This window comes from Oncorhynchus kisutch, linkage group LG11 (genome assembly GCF_002021735.2).
Source record: "Oncorhynchus kisutch isolate 150728-3 linkage group LG11, Okis_V2, whole genome shotgun sequence".
NCBI lineage: Eukaryota > Metazoa > Chordata > Actinopteri > Salmoniformes > Salmonidae > Oncorhynchus > Oncorhynchus kisutch.
In genome coordinates, this window is record NC_034184.2 from 51,706,289 (window position 1) to 51,725,119 (window position 18,831).

General features: G+C 44.2%; 1 protein-coding gene across 2 annotated transcripts in view; it reads right to left on the reverse strand.

Moving 5' to 3' along the window:
- LOC109899553 (MAGUK p55 subfamily member 7) overlaps window positions 1-18,831 on the reverse strand; it is a 258,023-nt gene that overhangs the window by 108,339 nt on the left and 130,853 nt on the right. For both annotated transcript variants that reach the window (XM_031835938.1, XM_020494890.2), the window contains 2 exons: window positions 15,027-15,104; window positions 4,749-4,829 (listed from right to left, as the gene is read on the reverse strand). In XM_031835938.1, the coding sequence (XP_031691798.1) occupies window positions 4,749-4,829; window positions 15,027-15,104 (159 nt within the window). The remainder of the gene's footprint in view (window positions 1-4,748; window positions 4,830-15,026; window positions 15,105-18,831) is intronic.

The window sequence follows — 18,831 nt, forward strand, 5'->3', positions numbered from 1 at the left end:
TGTGCGCGCACGCGTGTGTTTTGCTCCTACCTCTACACCCCTATTAGTCTTGCGTTACCATACTCCCAGTTCTCTAACATTAGGAAGCCTGGAGACCACAGTTAGTTCCTGATATCCATCACAACTAATATCCTGAACACTGAGTATCCTCTCATCAATGCCCACCACTTCCTCCATCAGGGCCTAGTTGACACTCATTCCAGCAGCCCTCCTTTCCCCTTACAGCTCGTAACAGCCTGGCCGGTAATGCCTTGTAAAAACTCCCCATCACAACCACAGACTAGCAACAACAGCACCAGGCTAATAGGTAGCACATGGCAGAGGCAGGGCAGACCCCTTGCTTGTGGTGGCTGCTGACACACTTGCACACACACACCAGACACACACAAGCACACACACAAGTACACAAGCACACACACACACACACTGGCTGCCACCGTATGGAAGCATTCCTCTGGGTCAACGACAGGGAGCAGGTCCTGTTATGACTCAAAGCCAGTGTTCTGTGTGTGTCTCCCAATTTAATGTAGAGCTGATATCCTTGTTGGAACTGAACCATTCAGCTGTAGCAGGAGTTGGGCCACCGATATAGATTGGGTTAGGGAGAGACCGAGGCTGTTTCACAAATGGCACCCTATTCCCTATATAGTGCACTACTTTTGACCAGAGCCCAGTACTACACTATATAGGGAATAGGGTGCCATTTGGGATGCATCCCGGCATCACGGGCTGGGTTGGGTTCGGCTGGGTCCACCCTGTTTTTAGGACCCGTACGTTGAGAGCAGTGTTTGTGTTCATTATACATAATAGGGATCCTATAAAAACAGATCACTGAGCCTGTCCAAACAAACCTCCTATGGATCACTGGCATCTAGCACTCATTAAGCTGGGCTTGTCATTCGCAGAGTCATTTTTCAACCTGCAAGCAGACAGTGCAAGACTGGCACTTTATTGACTGTTCCAGAGCCCCGCTGTGCTCCGTTCTACTGCGTTCACTTATTTTGCATTCCAAATAGCACCATATTCCCCACATAGTGCACTGATTTTGACAAGAGCCCATAGGGTGCCCATAGTAGTGTACTTTATAAGGAGTAGGGTGCCAATTGAGACACAGCCCTCTACTTCTGAGAGCCCCAGCCCAGCGATGCGGTAGGCAGAGACACCCCGACCCACTGCCAGCGAACACCCGAAACCCTTTCCCCTACCCCAATAGAACAGAACACACAGTTCCCCCCATCGGAAACAGACTGCCGTCAAAATTAGCACTTTCATCATTGTCAATATTAGCGTTTCTGAGGCGGCTAATATGGGCAGGAGTTGTTTTCTCATGTGTGAAGAATCATAAAAGGGAGAAAAGAGGGGGAGGTGTGTGTGTGTGTGCACGTGTGCCTGTGTGTGCGTGAGAGGGTTGGTGCTTTAAAAAAGCTGTGATTTATGTCCCACCCCAGGAATGGATCATTTTATAATGGAGAGTGATACTGTTACTATCGCACAGAGACACCATTCAGAGCCCAGGCATCTGCTTGTGTTTTACACACAGACTCTGCGATTTACATGGAGCTGGGTAGGTATCGGGTGCCACGGCAGACCGGTCAGATCCCTATCCAGTCATCAGGAGAGAGAGAGTGAGGGAGAGGGGGGGCTTAAAACCCACAGAGAACCATCCGTTGCAGCCACTCAGAAGAGACAGCTTCCAAACCTCAGCAAGTGAGTGTGTTACAGTCAAAGTGTTCCCCCTGACACCATTCCCCAGCGGTGAGCTGGGCTAGCTTCTGCTGAGGTTAATCTATCGTGACCGAGTGCTTCTGCTGCTTGGAGCTAGAAGACTGTCGGTGTGACGGTTTACCCAGGGAACAGTAAAACTATCAGAGAAGCCGGGTAGCAGGCCCAAACCATACAGGCAACAGCCAGACAGAGAGGAGGGAGGGGGAAATGGGTATGTGGGGGGAGTGGGTGTGAGTGCGTGTGTATACGCTAGGGCAGTTGTGAACATTTCAACCTGTCGCCCCTTCAGGCCAGCAGAGGAGTGGCCCCTACCTAGCAGGCCCAGCGGCAGAGGCAGTGTTTGTAAGTGTATGTGTGTAATGCTTTGACCGCTCTCTCTCCCATCTCTCCATCCTTCACCCTATAGGGCCCGACGAGTTTGGCCCAGGAGAGAAACCCCTTGTGATGGATCGACGTTTGCCCTGCCAATAACCTCTGTGTCAAAATACAATAATTGGAGGCGTGCTGCGAGACGCTCCGTGGCACACCAGTGTCTTGAACTAGCCATCGGGGTGAAGGGTTGTAGGGATACGTGGGCACCTCCCTTTGGAGTTGATGGATATATTCCCTATATACAGTGCCTTCGAAAAGTATTCAGACTCCTTTACTTTTTCCACATTTTGTTAGGTTACAACCTTATTCTAAAACTGAATAAATATTTTTTCCCCTCATCAATCTACACACAATACTCAATATACGTATATATTTTTACATTTGCCAAAAATAATCAAATAAAATAAACTGAAAAATCACATTTACATAAGTATTCAGATCATTTGCTCAGTACTTTGTTGAAGCACCTTTGGCAGCCTCGAGTCTTCTTGGGTATGACGCTACAATATTGGCACACCTGTATTTGGGGAGTTTCTCCCATTCTTCTCTGCATATCCTCTCAAGCTCTGTTAGGTTGGATGGGGAGCGTTGCTGCACAGCTATTTTCAGGTCTCTCCAGAGATGTTTGATTGGGTTCAAGTCCATGCTCTGGCTGGGCCACTCAAGGAGCCACTCCTGCATTGTTTCTCATGGTCTGAGAGTCTTTTGGTGCCTTTTGGCAAACTTCAAGCCGGCTGTCATGTGCCTTTGACTGAGGAGTGGCTTCCGTCTAGCCAGTCTACCATATCAAATCAAATCAAAGTGTATTTGTCACGTGCGCCGAACACAACAGTGAAATGCTTACTTACAGGCTCTAACCAATAATGTGAAAAAAGTAAAGAAATAAAACAACAGTAAAAATACATTTTAAAATAACAGTAGTAAGGCTATTTACAGACACCTGTTAGTCAGGCTTATTGAGGTAGTATGTACATGTAGGTATGGTTAAAGTGACTGTGCATATATGATGAACAGAGAGTAGCAGTAGCATAAAAAGAGGGGTTGGCGGGTGGTGGGACACAATGCAGATTGTTAGCCCGGTTAGCCAATGTGCGGGAGCACTGGTTGAGGTAGTATGTACATGAATGTATAGTTAAAGTGATTATGCGTATAAGATAAACAGGGAGTAGCAACAGTGTAAAAGAGGGGTTGGGGGGGTCACACAAAAGTCTGATTGGTGGAGTGCTGCAGAGATGATTGTCCTTCTGGAAGGTTCTCCCATCTCCACAGAGGAACTCTAGAGCTCTGTCAGAGAGACCATCGGGTTCTTGGTCACCTCCCTGACCAAAGCCCTTCTCCGCCGATTGCTCAGTTGGGCCGGGAGGCCAGGTCTAGGAATAGTCTTGGTGGTTCCAAAGTTCTTCCATTTAAGAATGATGGAGGCCACTGTGTTCTTGGGGTCCTTCAATGCTGCAGAAATGTTTTAGTACCCTTCCCCAGATCTGTGCCTTGGCACAATCCTGTCTCGGAGCTCTCCGGATAAATCCTTCGACCTCATGGCTTGGTTTTTGCTCTGACATGCACTGTCAACTGTGGGACCTTACATAGACAGGTGTGTGCCTTTCCAAATCATGTACAATCAATTAATTTTAACACAGGTGTACTCCAATCAAGTTGTAGAAACATCTCGAGGATGATCAATGGAAACAGGATGGACCTAAGGATGAACAGGATGGACCTGGATGGACTTGTTGAGTCTCTTAGCAAAGGGTCTGAATACTTATTTTTTTATACATTTAAATACATTTTTTAAAACCTTTTTTCATTTTGTCATTATGGGGTATTGTATGTAGATAGAGAAATGTTTATATTTAATCAATTTTGGAATAAGACTAACGTAACAAAATGTGGAAAAAGTCAAGGGGTCTGAATACTTTCCGAAGGCACTGTAGTCTTGGGCCATAAGTAGTGCACTATATAGGGAATAGGGTGCCATTTGAGTTACAGACCGCAGTTATGATGGATTCACACACACGATGGATTCCCCCTATCTCCATTTGTTTCCTGTGAGGGGGTCCATCTGACTCCATTCATCTTGTAACCATTGTCTTTCTGCCCTACTGTACACAGCGTTCTGTCTGTCTGACTCTGAGACGGCCGGGACTGATTCAGCAATCCAAACCTCCCTATCTCCATCACACAAACACACACTCAACCATTGAGATTTAGATTTATGTCTAACAAGAGAGAGAGAAGGCAGCCAGAGAATTGTTAAAAGGAGAGAGAGAGAGAAAGAAGCTTTAAAAAGTTTCAAGAAGTGCTACATCCGTTTGTGTGACATCATATCTGTCTGGCTGACCTGTGGATGAACAGCGGATTGATGTATCACAGAGGACACAGAACCTACGGCTGCATCCCACATGAAAGAGACTATAGTAAAACTAGGAGATGGAATAATGAAATAATGCACTAATACAAGATTGACTGAGTACCATGTAGAAAGATGGAATGAATAGGGAGTGTGTAAGGGAAGGAGGAAAAGAGGCTATGTTCTGTGGTGATCTGATAAGTGAGGTATAGAGAGAGGGAGCAAGAGAGAGCGTACAAGAGAGAGAGAGAGAGAGAGAGAGAGAGAGACAGAGAGAGTTGGTGTATGAGTGTGTGTCTGTTACCTTGATGTGGGGTTTAGCCAGTAGTTTTAGCAGCTCTCTGATTCCTCCACTGCCACCTTTAACCTGCAGTTCCTCAGACAGCTGAGAGATAGCAATATAGAGGGAGAAAGAGAGAGAGAGAGAGAGAGAAAGAGAAAGAGAAAGAGAAAGAGAAAGAGAGAGAGAGAGAGAGAGAGAAAGAACGAGAGAGAGAGAGAGAGAGAGAGAGAGAGAGAGAGAGAGAAAGAACGAGAGAGAGAGAGAGAGAGAGTGTTAGCATTAATATAGTCAACTCAGACATTCATACAGCTGACTAACAGGGCCAGGTTAACACACACACAAACAAAAAGAGGCCCCAGCCATGATCTAGAGACAGTGATTGTCTGTCCAATGTATGCTGAGGGACACCAGGCAGCATCTTAATTCTCTCTACTCCAGCCATAGCCAGGGGCCCAGACCTAGATAACACCTCCCTCTGCAACTGGATCCTGGACTAAACAAGAACATTTCCCAGGACATAGACATTTCTGATATTCGCAGAAAGCTTACATTCTTGTTAATCTAAGTGCACTGTCCAGTTTACAGTAGCTTTTACAGTGAAAGAATACCATGCTATTTTTGAGGAGAGTGCACAGTTTTGAACATGAAAAGTTATTAATAAACAAATTAGTCACATTTGGGCTGTCTTGATACAAAATTTTGAACAGAAATACATGTTTCATTGGATCAGTATAAGACATTGCACATACACTGCTGCCATCTAGATGCCAAAATCTAAATTGCAACTGGGCTGGAATAATACATTATGGCCTTTCAAAGATAATGAAAAAAAAAATGGAAAAAAAAATGTAGTTTTTTTTCTTTGTATTATCTTTCACCAGATCTAATGTGTTATATTCAACTACATTCCTTTTACAGTTCCACAACATTCAAAGTGTTTCCTTTCAAATGGTACCAAGAATATGCATGTCCTTGCTTCAGGGCCTGAGCTATAGGCAGTTAAATAAGTGTTAAGCAAAAATAGATCACAAAAAAAAAGAATAATTAAAGAGCAGCAGTAACTTAACAATAGCAAGGCTATAAACAGGGGTTACCAGTACAGAGTCAATGTGTGGGGGCACCGGTTAGTCAAGGTAAATGAGGTATGTACATGTAGGTAGAGTTAAAGTCACTATGCATAGATAATAAACAGAGAGCAGCAGCAGCGTTAAAAAGAGGGGGCGGGTGCAAATAGTCTGGGTAGCCATTTGATTAGCTGTTCAGGAGTCTTATGGCTTGAGGGTAGAAGCTGTTAAGAAGTCTTTTGGACCTAGATTTGGCGCTCCGGTACCGCTTGTCATGCATAGAGAACAGTCTATGACTAGGATGGCTGGACTCTCTGACAATTTTTAGGGCCTGGATGGCAGGAAGCTTGGCCCCAGTGATGTACTGGGCCGTACGCACTACCCTCTGTAGTACCTTGCGGTTGGAGGCCGAGCATTTACCATATCAGGCAGTGATGCAACCAGTGATGCTCTCAATGGTGCAGCTGTAGAAATCTTTGAGGATCTGAGGACCCATGCCAAATATTTTCTGTCTCCTGAGGGTGAATAGGCTTTGTTGTACCCTCTTCACGACTGTCTTGGTGTGTTTGTACCATTATAGTTTGTTGGTGATGTGGACACCAAGGAACTTGAATGAGAATGGGGGCATGCTCGGTCCTCTTTTTCTTGTAGTCCACAATCATCTTCTTTGTCTTGATCACCTTGAGGGAGAGGTTGTTGTCCTGGCACCACATGGCCAGGTCTCTGACCTCCTTCCTATAGGCTGTCTCATCGTTGTCGGTGATCACTGTTGTGTTATCAGCAAACTTAATGATGGTGTTGGATTTGTGCCTGGCCATGCAGTCATGAGTGAACAGGGAGTTCAGGAGGGGACTGAGCACGCACCCCTGAGGGGCCTCCGTGTTGAGGATCAGTGTGGCGGATGTGTTGTCACCTACCCTTACCACCTGGGGGCGGCCCATCAGGAAGTCCAGTTGCAGAGGGAGGTGTTTAGTCCCAGAGACCTTAGCTTAGTGATGAGAAAAATCACAAGAGCTCTGAGAATCCTCCCACTGGAAGGGGCGAGAGGAGGTGTGTGTGAGAGGACGAGGGGAGGAGGGGCGAGAGGAAGAGGGAAAGAAAAGAGGACAAAAACACACACAGACACACCCTGCCCCACCTGTAAGTTGACTGGATGTGTGTGCATGCGTTTCTCAGTTCACATTAATGGGGGTCTCAAGTCCTCACAGTAATGGGGGTCTCAAACCCCCCGCTAATTATCACAATCCAGAAAAGAGACGTTAAATTCTACAACCACCTAATGGGAAGCGTTTCACAAACCTTCCATAATAAAGCCATCACCTAGAGAGAGATGTACCCAGAGAAGAGTCCCCTAAGAAAGCTGGTCCTGGGGCTCTGTTCACAAACACAAAGGGACCCCACAAAGCCCCACGACAGCAACACAATTAGAACCAACCAAATCATGAGAAAACAAAAAGATAAGTACATGACACATTTGTCAAGAATTAACAAAAAAAAACTGAGCAAAATAGAATGCTATTTGACCCTAAACAGAGAATACACAGTGGCAGAATACCTGACCACTGTGACTGACCCAAAATGAAGGAAAAGTTTGACTATGTACAGACTCGGTGAGCATAGCCTTGCTATTGAGAAAGGCTGCCGTAGGCAGTACTGGCTCTCAAGAGAAGACAGGCTATGTGCACACTGCCCACAAAATGAGGTGGAGACTGAGCTGCACTTCCTAACCTCCTGTCAAATGTATGACCATATTAGAGACACATATTTCACTCAGATTACACAGACCCACAAATAATTTGAAAACAAATCCAATTTTGATAAACTCCCATATCTACTGTGTGAAATACCACAGTGTGGAATCACAGCAGCGAGATGTGTGACCTGTTGCCACAAGAAAAGGGCAACCTTTGAAGAACAAACACCATTGTAAATACAACCCATATTTAAGTGTATTTATTTTCCATTTTGTACTTTAACTATTTGCACATATGACATTTGAAATGTCTTTATTCTTTTGTGAGTACAATATTTACTGTTATTTCTTTAATTGTTCATTTCACTTTTGTTTATCTGTTTCACTTGCTTTGCCAATGTAAACATATCTATCCCATGCCAATAAAGCCCTTACATTGAAAATGAATTTGAACTGAAAGAGAAAACGAGATAGAGAGAGAACCAACCGTACATTTCCAGGCCATTTTATTGTTTTATTAAAAGGTTTAGCTCATAACTCACTAGGGAATAAAGATGAGGCATGTTTGACAACATACTATACACTACCTTGATGCTTCTACTCTAGAATCACACTTTCCATTCTCTCTCTCTTCATCTGTCTGTGTGAGAGGAAGAAAAAAACATGATGGGCTACTTTGTGGATTGTGGCTGAGCGTACTTCATTTGTAACTCCATAGCCGGTGGGCCCACACTGGGGTGTATTTAGAGAGGCCTGATGTGGAGCACTGAGTTTACAGTTCCCGCATCCCTGAGAACCGATTACGTTATTTCAAACGCAAATAAAAACCTGCTATAACTGACACACAAATCTTGTTCAATTAATGGTTGTCTTTTAAGGATTTAATGTGACACCAGAGGTTTCCACAACATTATCTGGTTAGGAGAATATCTTACTTGTGCAAAAGCATGGTTCTGTCTCTTCGACATGATACGTCTCTTGGACAGTGCCGTCGGAAAGAGCTTAGTGCTGGATGAGATTATGAAATGTAAGAATTTAATGCAATGCTGGTATACTACAGCTTCAAATATGTCAGGTTTGTCTACCCTAATGACAGTTTCACAATTTCATACAATGACAATATTTGTCAGTATGCGTTCACCTCTGTGTCTTAAACACTTTGAGACAAAGATAATTAAGGTGAGACAAAGAAGCTACCTGACATTTAATGTTCATCACTTGTACATCTCTAGCACTGTGACTGCGGAGTGGCAGTCAGTGGCTGCCTATGACCTGTGTGTGTGTGTGTGTGTGTTAGTGTGTGTGTGTGTGTGTGTGTGTGTGTGTGTGTGTGTGGGAAGGGGGGGGGGGGGGGGGGGGTGTAATGTTTACTGTACATTTGCATTGTTTATTTCACTTTTGTTTATTATCTACTTTTGTTTATTATCTGCTTTGGCAATGTTAACATGTGTTTCCCATTCCAATAAAGCCATTTAATTGAATTTAATAGAATAGAATAGAGAGAGCGAGAGAGAGCGAGCGAGAGAGAGAGAGAGAGAGAGAGAGAGATAGACAGAGAGATAGAGAGAGAGAGAGAGAGAGAGAGAGAGAGAGCGAGAGAAATGCTCTCTGGGCCCACCTGGTGGCCAGTCTGGGGAATGACCGCCTCTCATTTGGTGAGTCTATGGCTGCAGTCGTCACCTGCTGTGCCAGCTAACACACATACACACACGTACTAGAGGTCTGGACTTGTGGGTCTGTGGCTACAGCCGTCACCTGCTGAGACTGCTCTAGACAGTACAATAGGGCAGACAGGGGTTGAAGTGTCATTTTATGTTAGGCAATCAATTAAACCTCCATTACCGAAATCCAAACCCAAAATGAATTTAACCAAGAGCTCCTCTAGTATAGCAGGTCAAATACATACACTCTACACAACAACTTCATTAGGTTCCATTTCGAGCTCCGAGCAACCAAGCGGTTGAAAAAGGATACTTCTTAAAAACACACACAAGTGCTTGGGAATCGTTTTGCACCGCCGTCGTCTGCTCGGGCACTCCTAGACACGTTGATAAAACATCTCTGGGTTTTATCATGATATCTAATCATCCCTGCGTGAGGTTTCTCACTGAATTTACGAGGAAGCGTACATTTAAAAAGCTGTAATTTTACAAATTTACGGGGGGGCTGATAGTTGTGTCCCATAAAGAAATACTGAGATGGACGCTTGCCACGACCTAGGGAGGGAGGGAGAGAGGGAGAAGGAAAGAGAAACAAAGTTGTCCTGCACTCTCTCTCTTATTTGAGTTCAATTCAAAGGGGCTTTATTGGCATGGGAAACATACATTTACATTGCCAAAGCAAGTGAAATAAACAATCAGAATTGAACAGTAAACATTACACACACAAGAGTTTCAAAATAATAGAGATTTCAAATGTTATATTATTGGCTATGTACAGTGGTATACAAGTAAGAGGGAGAAAAATAAATACAAATAAATATGATTGTGTTTACAATGGTGTTTGTGCTCCACTGGTTGCCCTTTTTGTATAGCAACAGGTCACACATATCGCTGCTGTGATGGCACACTGTGGTATTTTACCTAATATAAATGGGCATTTATCTGAATTGTATTTGATTTCAAATTATGTGTAATCTGAGGAAAATATACAGTTGAACTCAGTTTACATACACTTAGGTTGGAGTGATTAAAACTTGTTTATTAACCACTCCACACATTTCTTGTTAACAAACTACAGTTTTGGCAAGTCGGTTAGGACATCTACATAATTTTTCCAACAATTGTTTACAGACAGATTATTTCACTTATAATTCACTGTATCACAATTCCAGTGGGTCAGAAGTTTACATACACTAAGTTGACTGTGCCTTTAAACAGCTTGGAAAATTCTAGAAAATGGTGGCATGGCTTTAGAAGCTTCTGATTGGCTAATTGACATCATTTGAGTCAATTGGAGGTGTACCTGTGGATGTATTTCAAGGCCTACCTTCAAACTCAGTGCCTCTTTGCTTGACATCATCGGAAAATCAAAAGAAATCAGCCAAAACCTCAGAAGAAAAAGTAGACCTCCATAAGTCTGGTTCATCCATGGGGGCAATTTCCAAAGGCTTGAAGGTACCACATTCATCTGTACAAACAATAGTACACAAGTATAAACACCATGGGACCACACAGCCATCATGCCGCTCTGGAAGAAGAAGCGTTCTGTCTCCTAGAGATGAACGTACTTTGGTGCTAAAAGTGCAAATCCATCCCAGAACAACAGCAAAGGACCTTGTGAAGATGCTGGAGGAAACAGGTACAAAAGTATCTATATCCACAGTAAAATGAGTCCAATATCGACATAACCTGAAAGGCTACTCTTCAAGGAAGAAGCCACAGCTCCAAAACAGCAATAAAAACCCAGACTACGGTTTGGAACTGCACATGGGGACAAATATCGTACTTTTTGGAGAAATGTCCTCTGGTGTGATTAAACAAAAATAGAACTGTTTGGCCATAATGACCATCGTTATGTTTGGAGAAAAAAGGGGGAAGCTTGCAAGCCGAAGAACATCATCCCAACAGTGAAGTACGGGGGTGGCAGCATCATGTTGTGGGGATGCTTTGCTGCAGGAAGGGCTGGTGCACTTCACAAAATAGATGGCATCGTGAGGGAGGAAAATTATGTGGATATATTGAAGCAACATCTCAAGACATCAGTCAGGAAAATGTTTTTCCCGAAACTTGAAACTCACATCTTCTTGAACTGCACTGTTGGTTATTATCTTGTAAGTAAGCATTTCAAAGTCTACACTTGTTGTATTCGGCGCGTGTGACAAATAAAGTTTGATTTGACATAGGTGGCATGTTTGGGGAAGAACATTTTCACCATAAAAATGCAAAAACGTTTGAAAAAGTTGCCAAAAAAAGGCAAGCGCTGTTTCTTTCCTTACTGCAAACAAGCTGGGCATCATTTACAAGTGTCAATATACTGTATCATTCACAGGTGATAGGCTAATAATGTTCTTAATTGAATCTTGTCTTTACATATAGTAGATCATATATGTGTGAAATTAGTTTTGATTTAGAATGGACCATTATCATGCACCTGTCTCAGAACAGGGGCAGGGGGAAAAAATATGTCATCTATGCACTTAAATAGCCAATGGAGGATGCTTTTCCCGTCGTTCATTTTCATGCCAGCCAGGCAGACTATCCCCCTTTGTAAAAATAAGTAATGTGCTTAATATTAGGAAAGTTGAGAAATAAATATAGTAGGCCTTAGTCTATAGAAAGCTGATGTGATCCTCCTCTTTTTAAGAGGCCATAACTCTGTTATCTCATGCATTTGCATAGCCTATAGAAATGTTATGCAACATGAGCTCTTATGAAGTGTTTGATTTGATTTTCGATCACATTTGCATTGATGTCAGAGTGATTAGAGGGAAAATAGAGTGCTGAGTACCAGACAGTTAGCATGTTTGGGAGGCTACAAATGACAATCAGCAGCATCAGAGCTTGAAAAAACGTATTTACCGTGACTAAACTATTAAAATATTGTCTGTGGGTATAACAGTACTGATTTGGCAGGCGAAACCCCAAGGACAATCCATCCAGGACATTTCAATGCTTTTCTATGGGAAAGTCTAATAATTAGGACCCAGATTGCAGTTCCTATGGCTTCCACTAGATGTCAACAGTCTTTAGAAATTGTTTCATGCTTGTTTTTTAAAAAATGTATTCGTATTCTTTCGAAGTATCCCTCAGAAGAAGTCTTTTGCCGCGGGTGAATGAGTGTGTGCTCCTCGTTCTTTTTCTCCGGTATTGACTACTGTATATTCCGTCTTAAATTTGATTGATTATTTACCTTTTAGGGTACCTGAGGCTGGATTAGAAAAGTTTGAATTATTTGGAAGAATGTTTACAGGTAACTTTTTAGATTCCTTTGTAGGTATGTTGGGTGAGTTGGAACAGGTGGATTTCTGAATCAAACGTGCCATATAAACTGACATTTTTGGGATATAAAGAAGGACTTTATCAAACAAAACGAACATTCATTTTGTAACTGGGACCCTTTGGATTGCAAAAAGATGAAGATCTTCAAAAGGTAAGTGATTTATTTTAGCGCTATTTCTGAGTTTTGTGACACATGTTCAGGTTATGAATTTATGTTAATGCAGGAAGTATGCGGGGCGCTGTCCTCAGACAATCAAATGCTATGCTTTTGCCGTAAAGCCTATTGTAAAAAGGACAAAGCGGTTCGATGACCAATATTCTAAGCTGAAGAATGGTGTATAACACTTGTATTTTCACAAATGTTTAATATTACTACTTTTGTATTTTGAATTTCGAGCTCTGCAATTTCACCGGATGTTGGCCAGGTGGGACGCTACCGTCCCACCTGCCCCAAAGAGGATATGGCAAGAACAACTCAAATAAGCAAAGAGAAATGACAGTCCATCATTACTTTAAGACATGAAGGTCAGTCAATACGGAACATTTCAAGAACTTTGAAAGTTTCTTCCAGTGCATTTGCAGCAACCATCAAGCGCTATGATGAAACTTGCTCTCATGTGGACCGCCACAGGAAAGGAAGACCCAGAGTTACCTCTGCTGCAGAGGATAAGTTCATTAGAGTTCAGATGAGCGAGGATAAGTTCATTAGAGTTCAGCCTTGAGGGCCAAATAAATGCAACATAGAGTTCAAGTACAGACACATCTCAACATCAACTGTTCAGAGGATACTGCGTGAATCAGGCTTTCATGTTCGAATTTCTGCAAAGAAACCACTACTAAAGGACACCAATAAGAAGAAGAGACTTGCTTGGGTCAAGAAACACGAGCAATGGACATTAAACGATGGAAATCTGTCCTTTGGTCTGATGAGTCCAATTTTTTGATTTTTGTTTCGAACTGCCATGTCTTTGTGAGACGCAGAATAGGTGAACCAATGATCTCTGCATGTGTGGTTCCCACTGTGAAGCATGGAGGACGAGGTGTGATGGTGTGTGTGTGCTTTGCTGGTGAGACTGTCTGTGATTTATTTAGAATTCAAGGCACACTTAACCAGCATGGCTACCTCAGCATTCTGCAGCGATACGCCATCCCATCTAGTTTGCGCTTAGTGGGACTATCATATGTTTTTCAGCAGGACAATGACCCAACACACCTCCAGGCGGTGTAAGAGCTATTTTACCAAGAATGAGAGTGATGGAGGGCTGCATCAGATGACCTGGCCTCCACAATCACCGACCTCAACCCAATTGAGATGGTTTGGACGAGTTGGACCGCAGAGTGAAGGAAAAGGAAGTGTTCAGCATATGTGGGAACTCCTTCAAGACTGTTGGAAAATAATTCCAGGTGAAGAAGGGTCAGAGAATGCCAAGAGTGTGCAAAGCTGTCACCAAGGAAAAGAGTGGCTTCTTTTTAGAATCTAAATTAAAATATATTGGTTACTTGTTGGTTACTGCATTATTCCATATGTGTTATTTCATAGTTTTGATGTTTTCACTATTATTCTACAATGTAGAAAATAGTAAAAATAAAGAAAAATCTTTGAATGAGTAGGCGTGTCCAAACGTTTGACTGGTACTGTATGGCTGTGTGCTCTTTACAAGGATAGGAATACTCCATAGCACTTTGATTACAATAAACAGAACAGGGGATTTAAACAAAACCACACCATTAAACCATCACTGTCCCTCCTCCTCTACTTACAGTACTAAGCCAGACTGGATCAGTGGTTTATACAGGTGTGCGTGTGTAGTTAACAATGAGCGTGGTTTTCAGCGTTGTGATGATCGGAGCAGAGGTACTAACGGCCATACAAAAGGGAAAAAAAACATTACTGTCAGCCATGTGTGCACTCTGTCTTCGCACACACGCAAGCGCACACACAGTGGAGCACACACACACAGTGGAGCACGCACGCACGTCCACACACACACACAAACACACACTAACACACACTAACACACACTAACACACACTAACACACACAGTGGAGCCAGCAGTGGAGTTTTGCGGACAGGACGACAGGTTAATAAATTGAGGGGCCGCGTGCCACAGGTGATGGTGTGACGCCTCCCCTCTCTCTCTCTCTCTCTCTCTCTCTCTCTCCCACTCTTGTATCCTGTATTTATGCTCCACGACTCATTTCTCCTCTTTCATCTGTTGTTTCGTCTCCTGTCCTCTGCCCTGACGTTCTCATCCATCTTCCATTTCTGCCATATCTCACTCTCTCCCTCCTTCCTTTTGCCCTCTGACAATGATCACTCTCTCCCTGGGGCCATGGGAGCTGGATGTATAGGAGGGAATGGTGGAGGAGGGGGTTGAGGGGGGAGTAGGATCTAAGGGTGCAGTGTTATTGGAACAGGCGAGTCATTTGGTTCTGAGAATGAGAAGAGCCTGGTAGCTACATGGAGCGAGGTCAGAGTTCATGGGGAGGAGAAAGTACAACAGTGAAACCAGATCTGATTCCCAGCAGGTGACTCAGCGGGGGAGCAGTGATAGGGTCTGTGTGTGTGTAAACAGGGGCAAGGAGTAGTTAGCTACTTACGTCAGTGGCTAGGGACCCTGCGCTGTCCAGGACGGGGGCAGGACTGCGATGCTCATAGTGCTGCAGCCTCTCGTGGATCTGAAGGAGAGACAGAAACAAAGGAGAGATTGAGAGAAAGAAAAGATAGATTGTGGTGGTGAGAGAGGGGTTGGAGGGTCAGCGGGGAGGCTAGGCTAAGCAAACACACACAGGGCAGAGGGCAGGCTAGGGTCCCAGTTGAGGTAGCTGGTGTCTGCGCACACACACAACACACACACTCACACTAGAAACAAACAAACTAGAAACACACTATCAGAGGGCTTACCGGAGCACATCAGACTGCTTTAGTACTGTTCAGTTCATTCTCCAAATGTACAATCAATCCCCTTCTCATCCACCCACTGGATTTGCTCTAGTGGGTATGGATTACTAAACATTTCAACAGCTTCACAACATACTTCATTATCAATATCAGCACTGCAACATCAGAACCCAGTGTTAGTCCTAGGACAGGAAAGTAAACTGGGGGGAAAAAAACATGTTTTAACACTTTACACAGACAGACACACATATCTCACTGCTATCATCACAGAGAGAAAGAGCCAAAGATGAAGAAGGGGAGAGAGAGAGAGGTGGAGAGAGAGAGAGAGAGAGAGAGAGAGGGTGGAGCGATCAAGAGATGGGGAGAAAGAGAGAGCGAGTTAGAGAGAGAGAGATAGGAATAGAGGGAGCGAGAGGAACAGAGGGAGAGAGAGGCTGATTTGATCAGATCTGTCAGTGACATCAACCCAGCTGTCATGTGTGATGTACGACCTGCTGTCGAAGAATGCGACGACAACACAGGATGTTGTCAGGGCCAATCAATTATCGGAGAGGGAGAACCACTCCCCTACTGCTTCTCGCTCCATCCCTCTATCCCAGGACGAGGGTGTGGAGCTGGGCCAAGGGTTGACTGACAGCTGGGCCCAGGCCATGGATCCTCGATTATTCCTGGATGTCCCTGCAGCCAACCAACATTCCAGCACGACGAGGCTGGGGGAGTAAGCCCTCTGGCTTGGGTGACAGTGACAGAAGAAACCTGGCTTGGAGATCATGAAGCCTGATGGGCCTACGCAGCACGGCACTCACGCTCTCTGTCTCTCACTCTCTGTCTCTCGCGCTCTCGTTCTTTCTCTCCCCCTCGCTTGCCTCCTCCTTCTATCTCTCTGCAGACATGGAGCACTGACAAACCACAACCAGAGAATCCCTCACTAGGAGGAGGAGAATAATGAGATGAGGATGAGAGAGTTTGTTTTCTGACACGTTGTTAACAACTACAGTTGCTGTGTTATTAAAACATCTGTTTCTCTCTCTCCCTAGCTTTTTTTCATTTCTGTCACCGACCAGGGTAAAAAAATGTAGGGGATTTTATTTGAACAAAACATCATGTTGTTTGTCATTTTAGTCATTTAGCTGTCGCTCTTATTCAGAGCAACTTACAGGAGCAATTAGGGTTGAGTGCCTTGCTCAAGGGCACAGACAGATTTTTCACCTTGTCGGCGCGGGATTCAACTCACTCTTAACCGCTAGGTTACCTGCAGAGCATTGCAGATCGACTATGGTGTTTTTTATAGAAGGGAATTAGGTTGCAACATAGCTAAGCTAGGAGAACTCTTCATATATTGAAAAGGATGTAATCTATGATGAGGAGAAGTGCACAGATCAGGTTGCAAAGCTACCAGTAGTTTACCAAAGTTACCGGAATCTTCAGTCATTTTTGGTAATTAACAGAAAATCTATGGCAATCTATCGTAACTTTGGAAATTTATACTTGAATTACAAAAAAACAAAAACATGAATAGTATTAATTTTACGGTATATCTGTTTCCTTTTGGCCATGAGTTTCTTCTAAAAAGACCTACTGTATGATTCAAGAGAAAATTGCCTAATAAATGAAAAAGGCAATCAACAGACCCACAAGTAACTGCTGCCCCTCATGATACATTAAGATTTTTTGTGGCCCCCACCCCCATCAAAGTTGCCCATCCTTGCCCTATATAGTGAACTACTTTCGACCAGGCCAATAGGGTTCTCGTCAGTAGTAGTGCACTATATAGGGAATAGGGTGCCATTTGGGACTCACTCTCAGACTAAGGCTTGGGACAGGGATGCCTCTACGGCAGACAGAGGCTTGATAGCCCAGAGAATCAAACAAATCTGAAGGCATGGATTTAAAGATCAACATTACACAGGTTTGACACACTTTCTGATTTAAGATATAACTGTGCTCTTATGTAGGATACTGATAACCGGTATGAATCACATTGCAGACAGAGGACTAGGTGCTGTTCTACAGTAGCCTAATCTCTTCAACCTACAGGGTTCATGATCCTCACCCCACAGCCCATAAAAGGGCACAGGAGAAGATCTAGTTACTTCATCTGTCCTGCTGCACATCCATCTATCGCTCTGAAAAACAAGGTGAAAGAATGTCACTGTCTTGTGCCTTCCAGCATTCCAGAATGAGAATCACATCTGCTTAGCTAGTTCCACCGACTCCAAGTTACCAGGAACCGGTCTGTTGCTTTGTTACTGTGGAATTTCGCTGCTAAACTGTGAGATCCAATGGCAATGCTTTTTATTTACAACTACAGGACCGCATCCAAACAGCGCCTCGGTCCGTGAGTGGAGCAGAGGACAGGAATGCATCTGTCCGCCTGCCGATCGGGCCCAGGTCAGAGCCAGCGCTGTCACGTATTTTAAAGTCATTACGAGCTGCTTTACATATCATAGCTGCATTCTTCAGGCCCCCAGCGATACACTGCTAGTGCTCCTGGCAGGCAGAAAGTGTGTGTGTGTGTGTGTGTGTGTGTGTGTGTGTGTGTGTGTGTGTGTGTGTGTGTGTGTGTGTGTGTGTGTGTGGCGGTGGAAAAACCTCAGGTCTGTAACACAGAGGTAGTGTGTAACAGCCAGGCAACGTCAGGTCAGGGGCTAAGCTAAACCCAGAGTAGAACTAGAGGCTAGGGATGACTCCCAAATGGCACCCTATGCCTCCCAAATTTCCCATATAGGCTAGTGCACTACTTTCGACCAGGGCCCGTAGGGCTCTGGTCAAAAGTAGCGCATCGCATAGGGAATAGACCATTGGGTAAGTATTCAAAAGGCTAGAGGCAGGAGACTGCACAGCCACAGGCAGGAATCAAAGGCAAGGATTCTGACTGCAGTGAGGAGAGGACGGAGCAGGATGACAAATACAGAATTTCCTCTTTTAAAAGAGCGGTGGAGTCGCTCACCCGCAAAACGCTGCCTAGATGCTTAGAGCAGAGCGGAGGTCCCTGAAGTGAGGGGCTTACAGGGATGAATGTGTACTTTTACAGGGAGAGGCGCTTCAGAAAACAGGCTACAATGAACCAGTGTGTCCTGATCTCCCAGTGGAGCCCCCAGGCCAGGTTGTGTCCCGTTCCATAAATACCCCACAGGATTAAAATACACACAGCAATACACTAAACATAAACACAAGAATAGGAATAGGAACCCTGAATTGGGGGTGATGTTAATGTTTGAAATAGGAGAACATTTACAGAAGGGATTTAAGCCACCCTAAGAAGACAACATCAGTCTTCCTTATCTTCAGTAATTAGTCTTGGACGTCAACCCCTGCTGTGGCTCAAAGTCATGGTTACCAGGTTTAAAGTTTTGTCTGTAACCCTGGCTTCAATGGCAGGGAACCCCTGTGGCATGGCAGTCCAGTACCAACACTCTGAGGAGGGCACAGAGGTGAGGCAGAACACAGGGGAGCACATCCTCCAAAAACACCAAAGGGACAATAACATCCATCTGGCAGAGC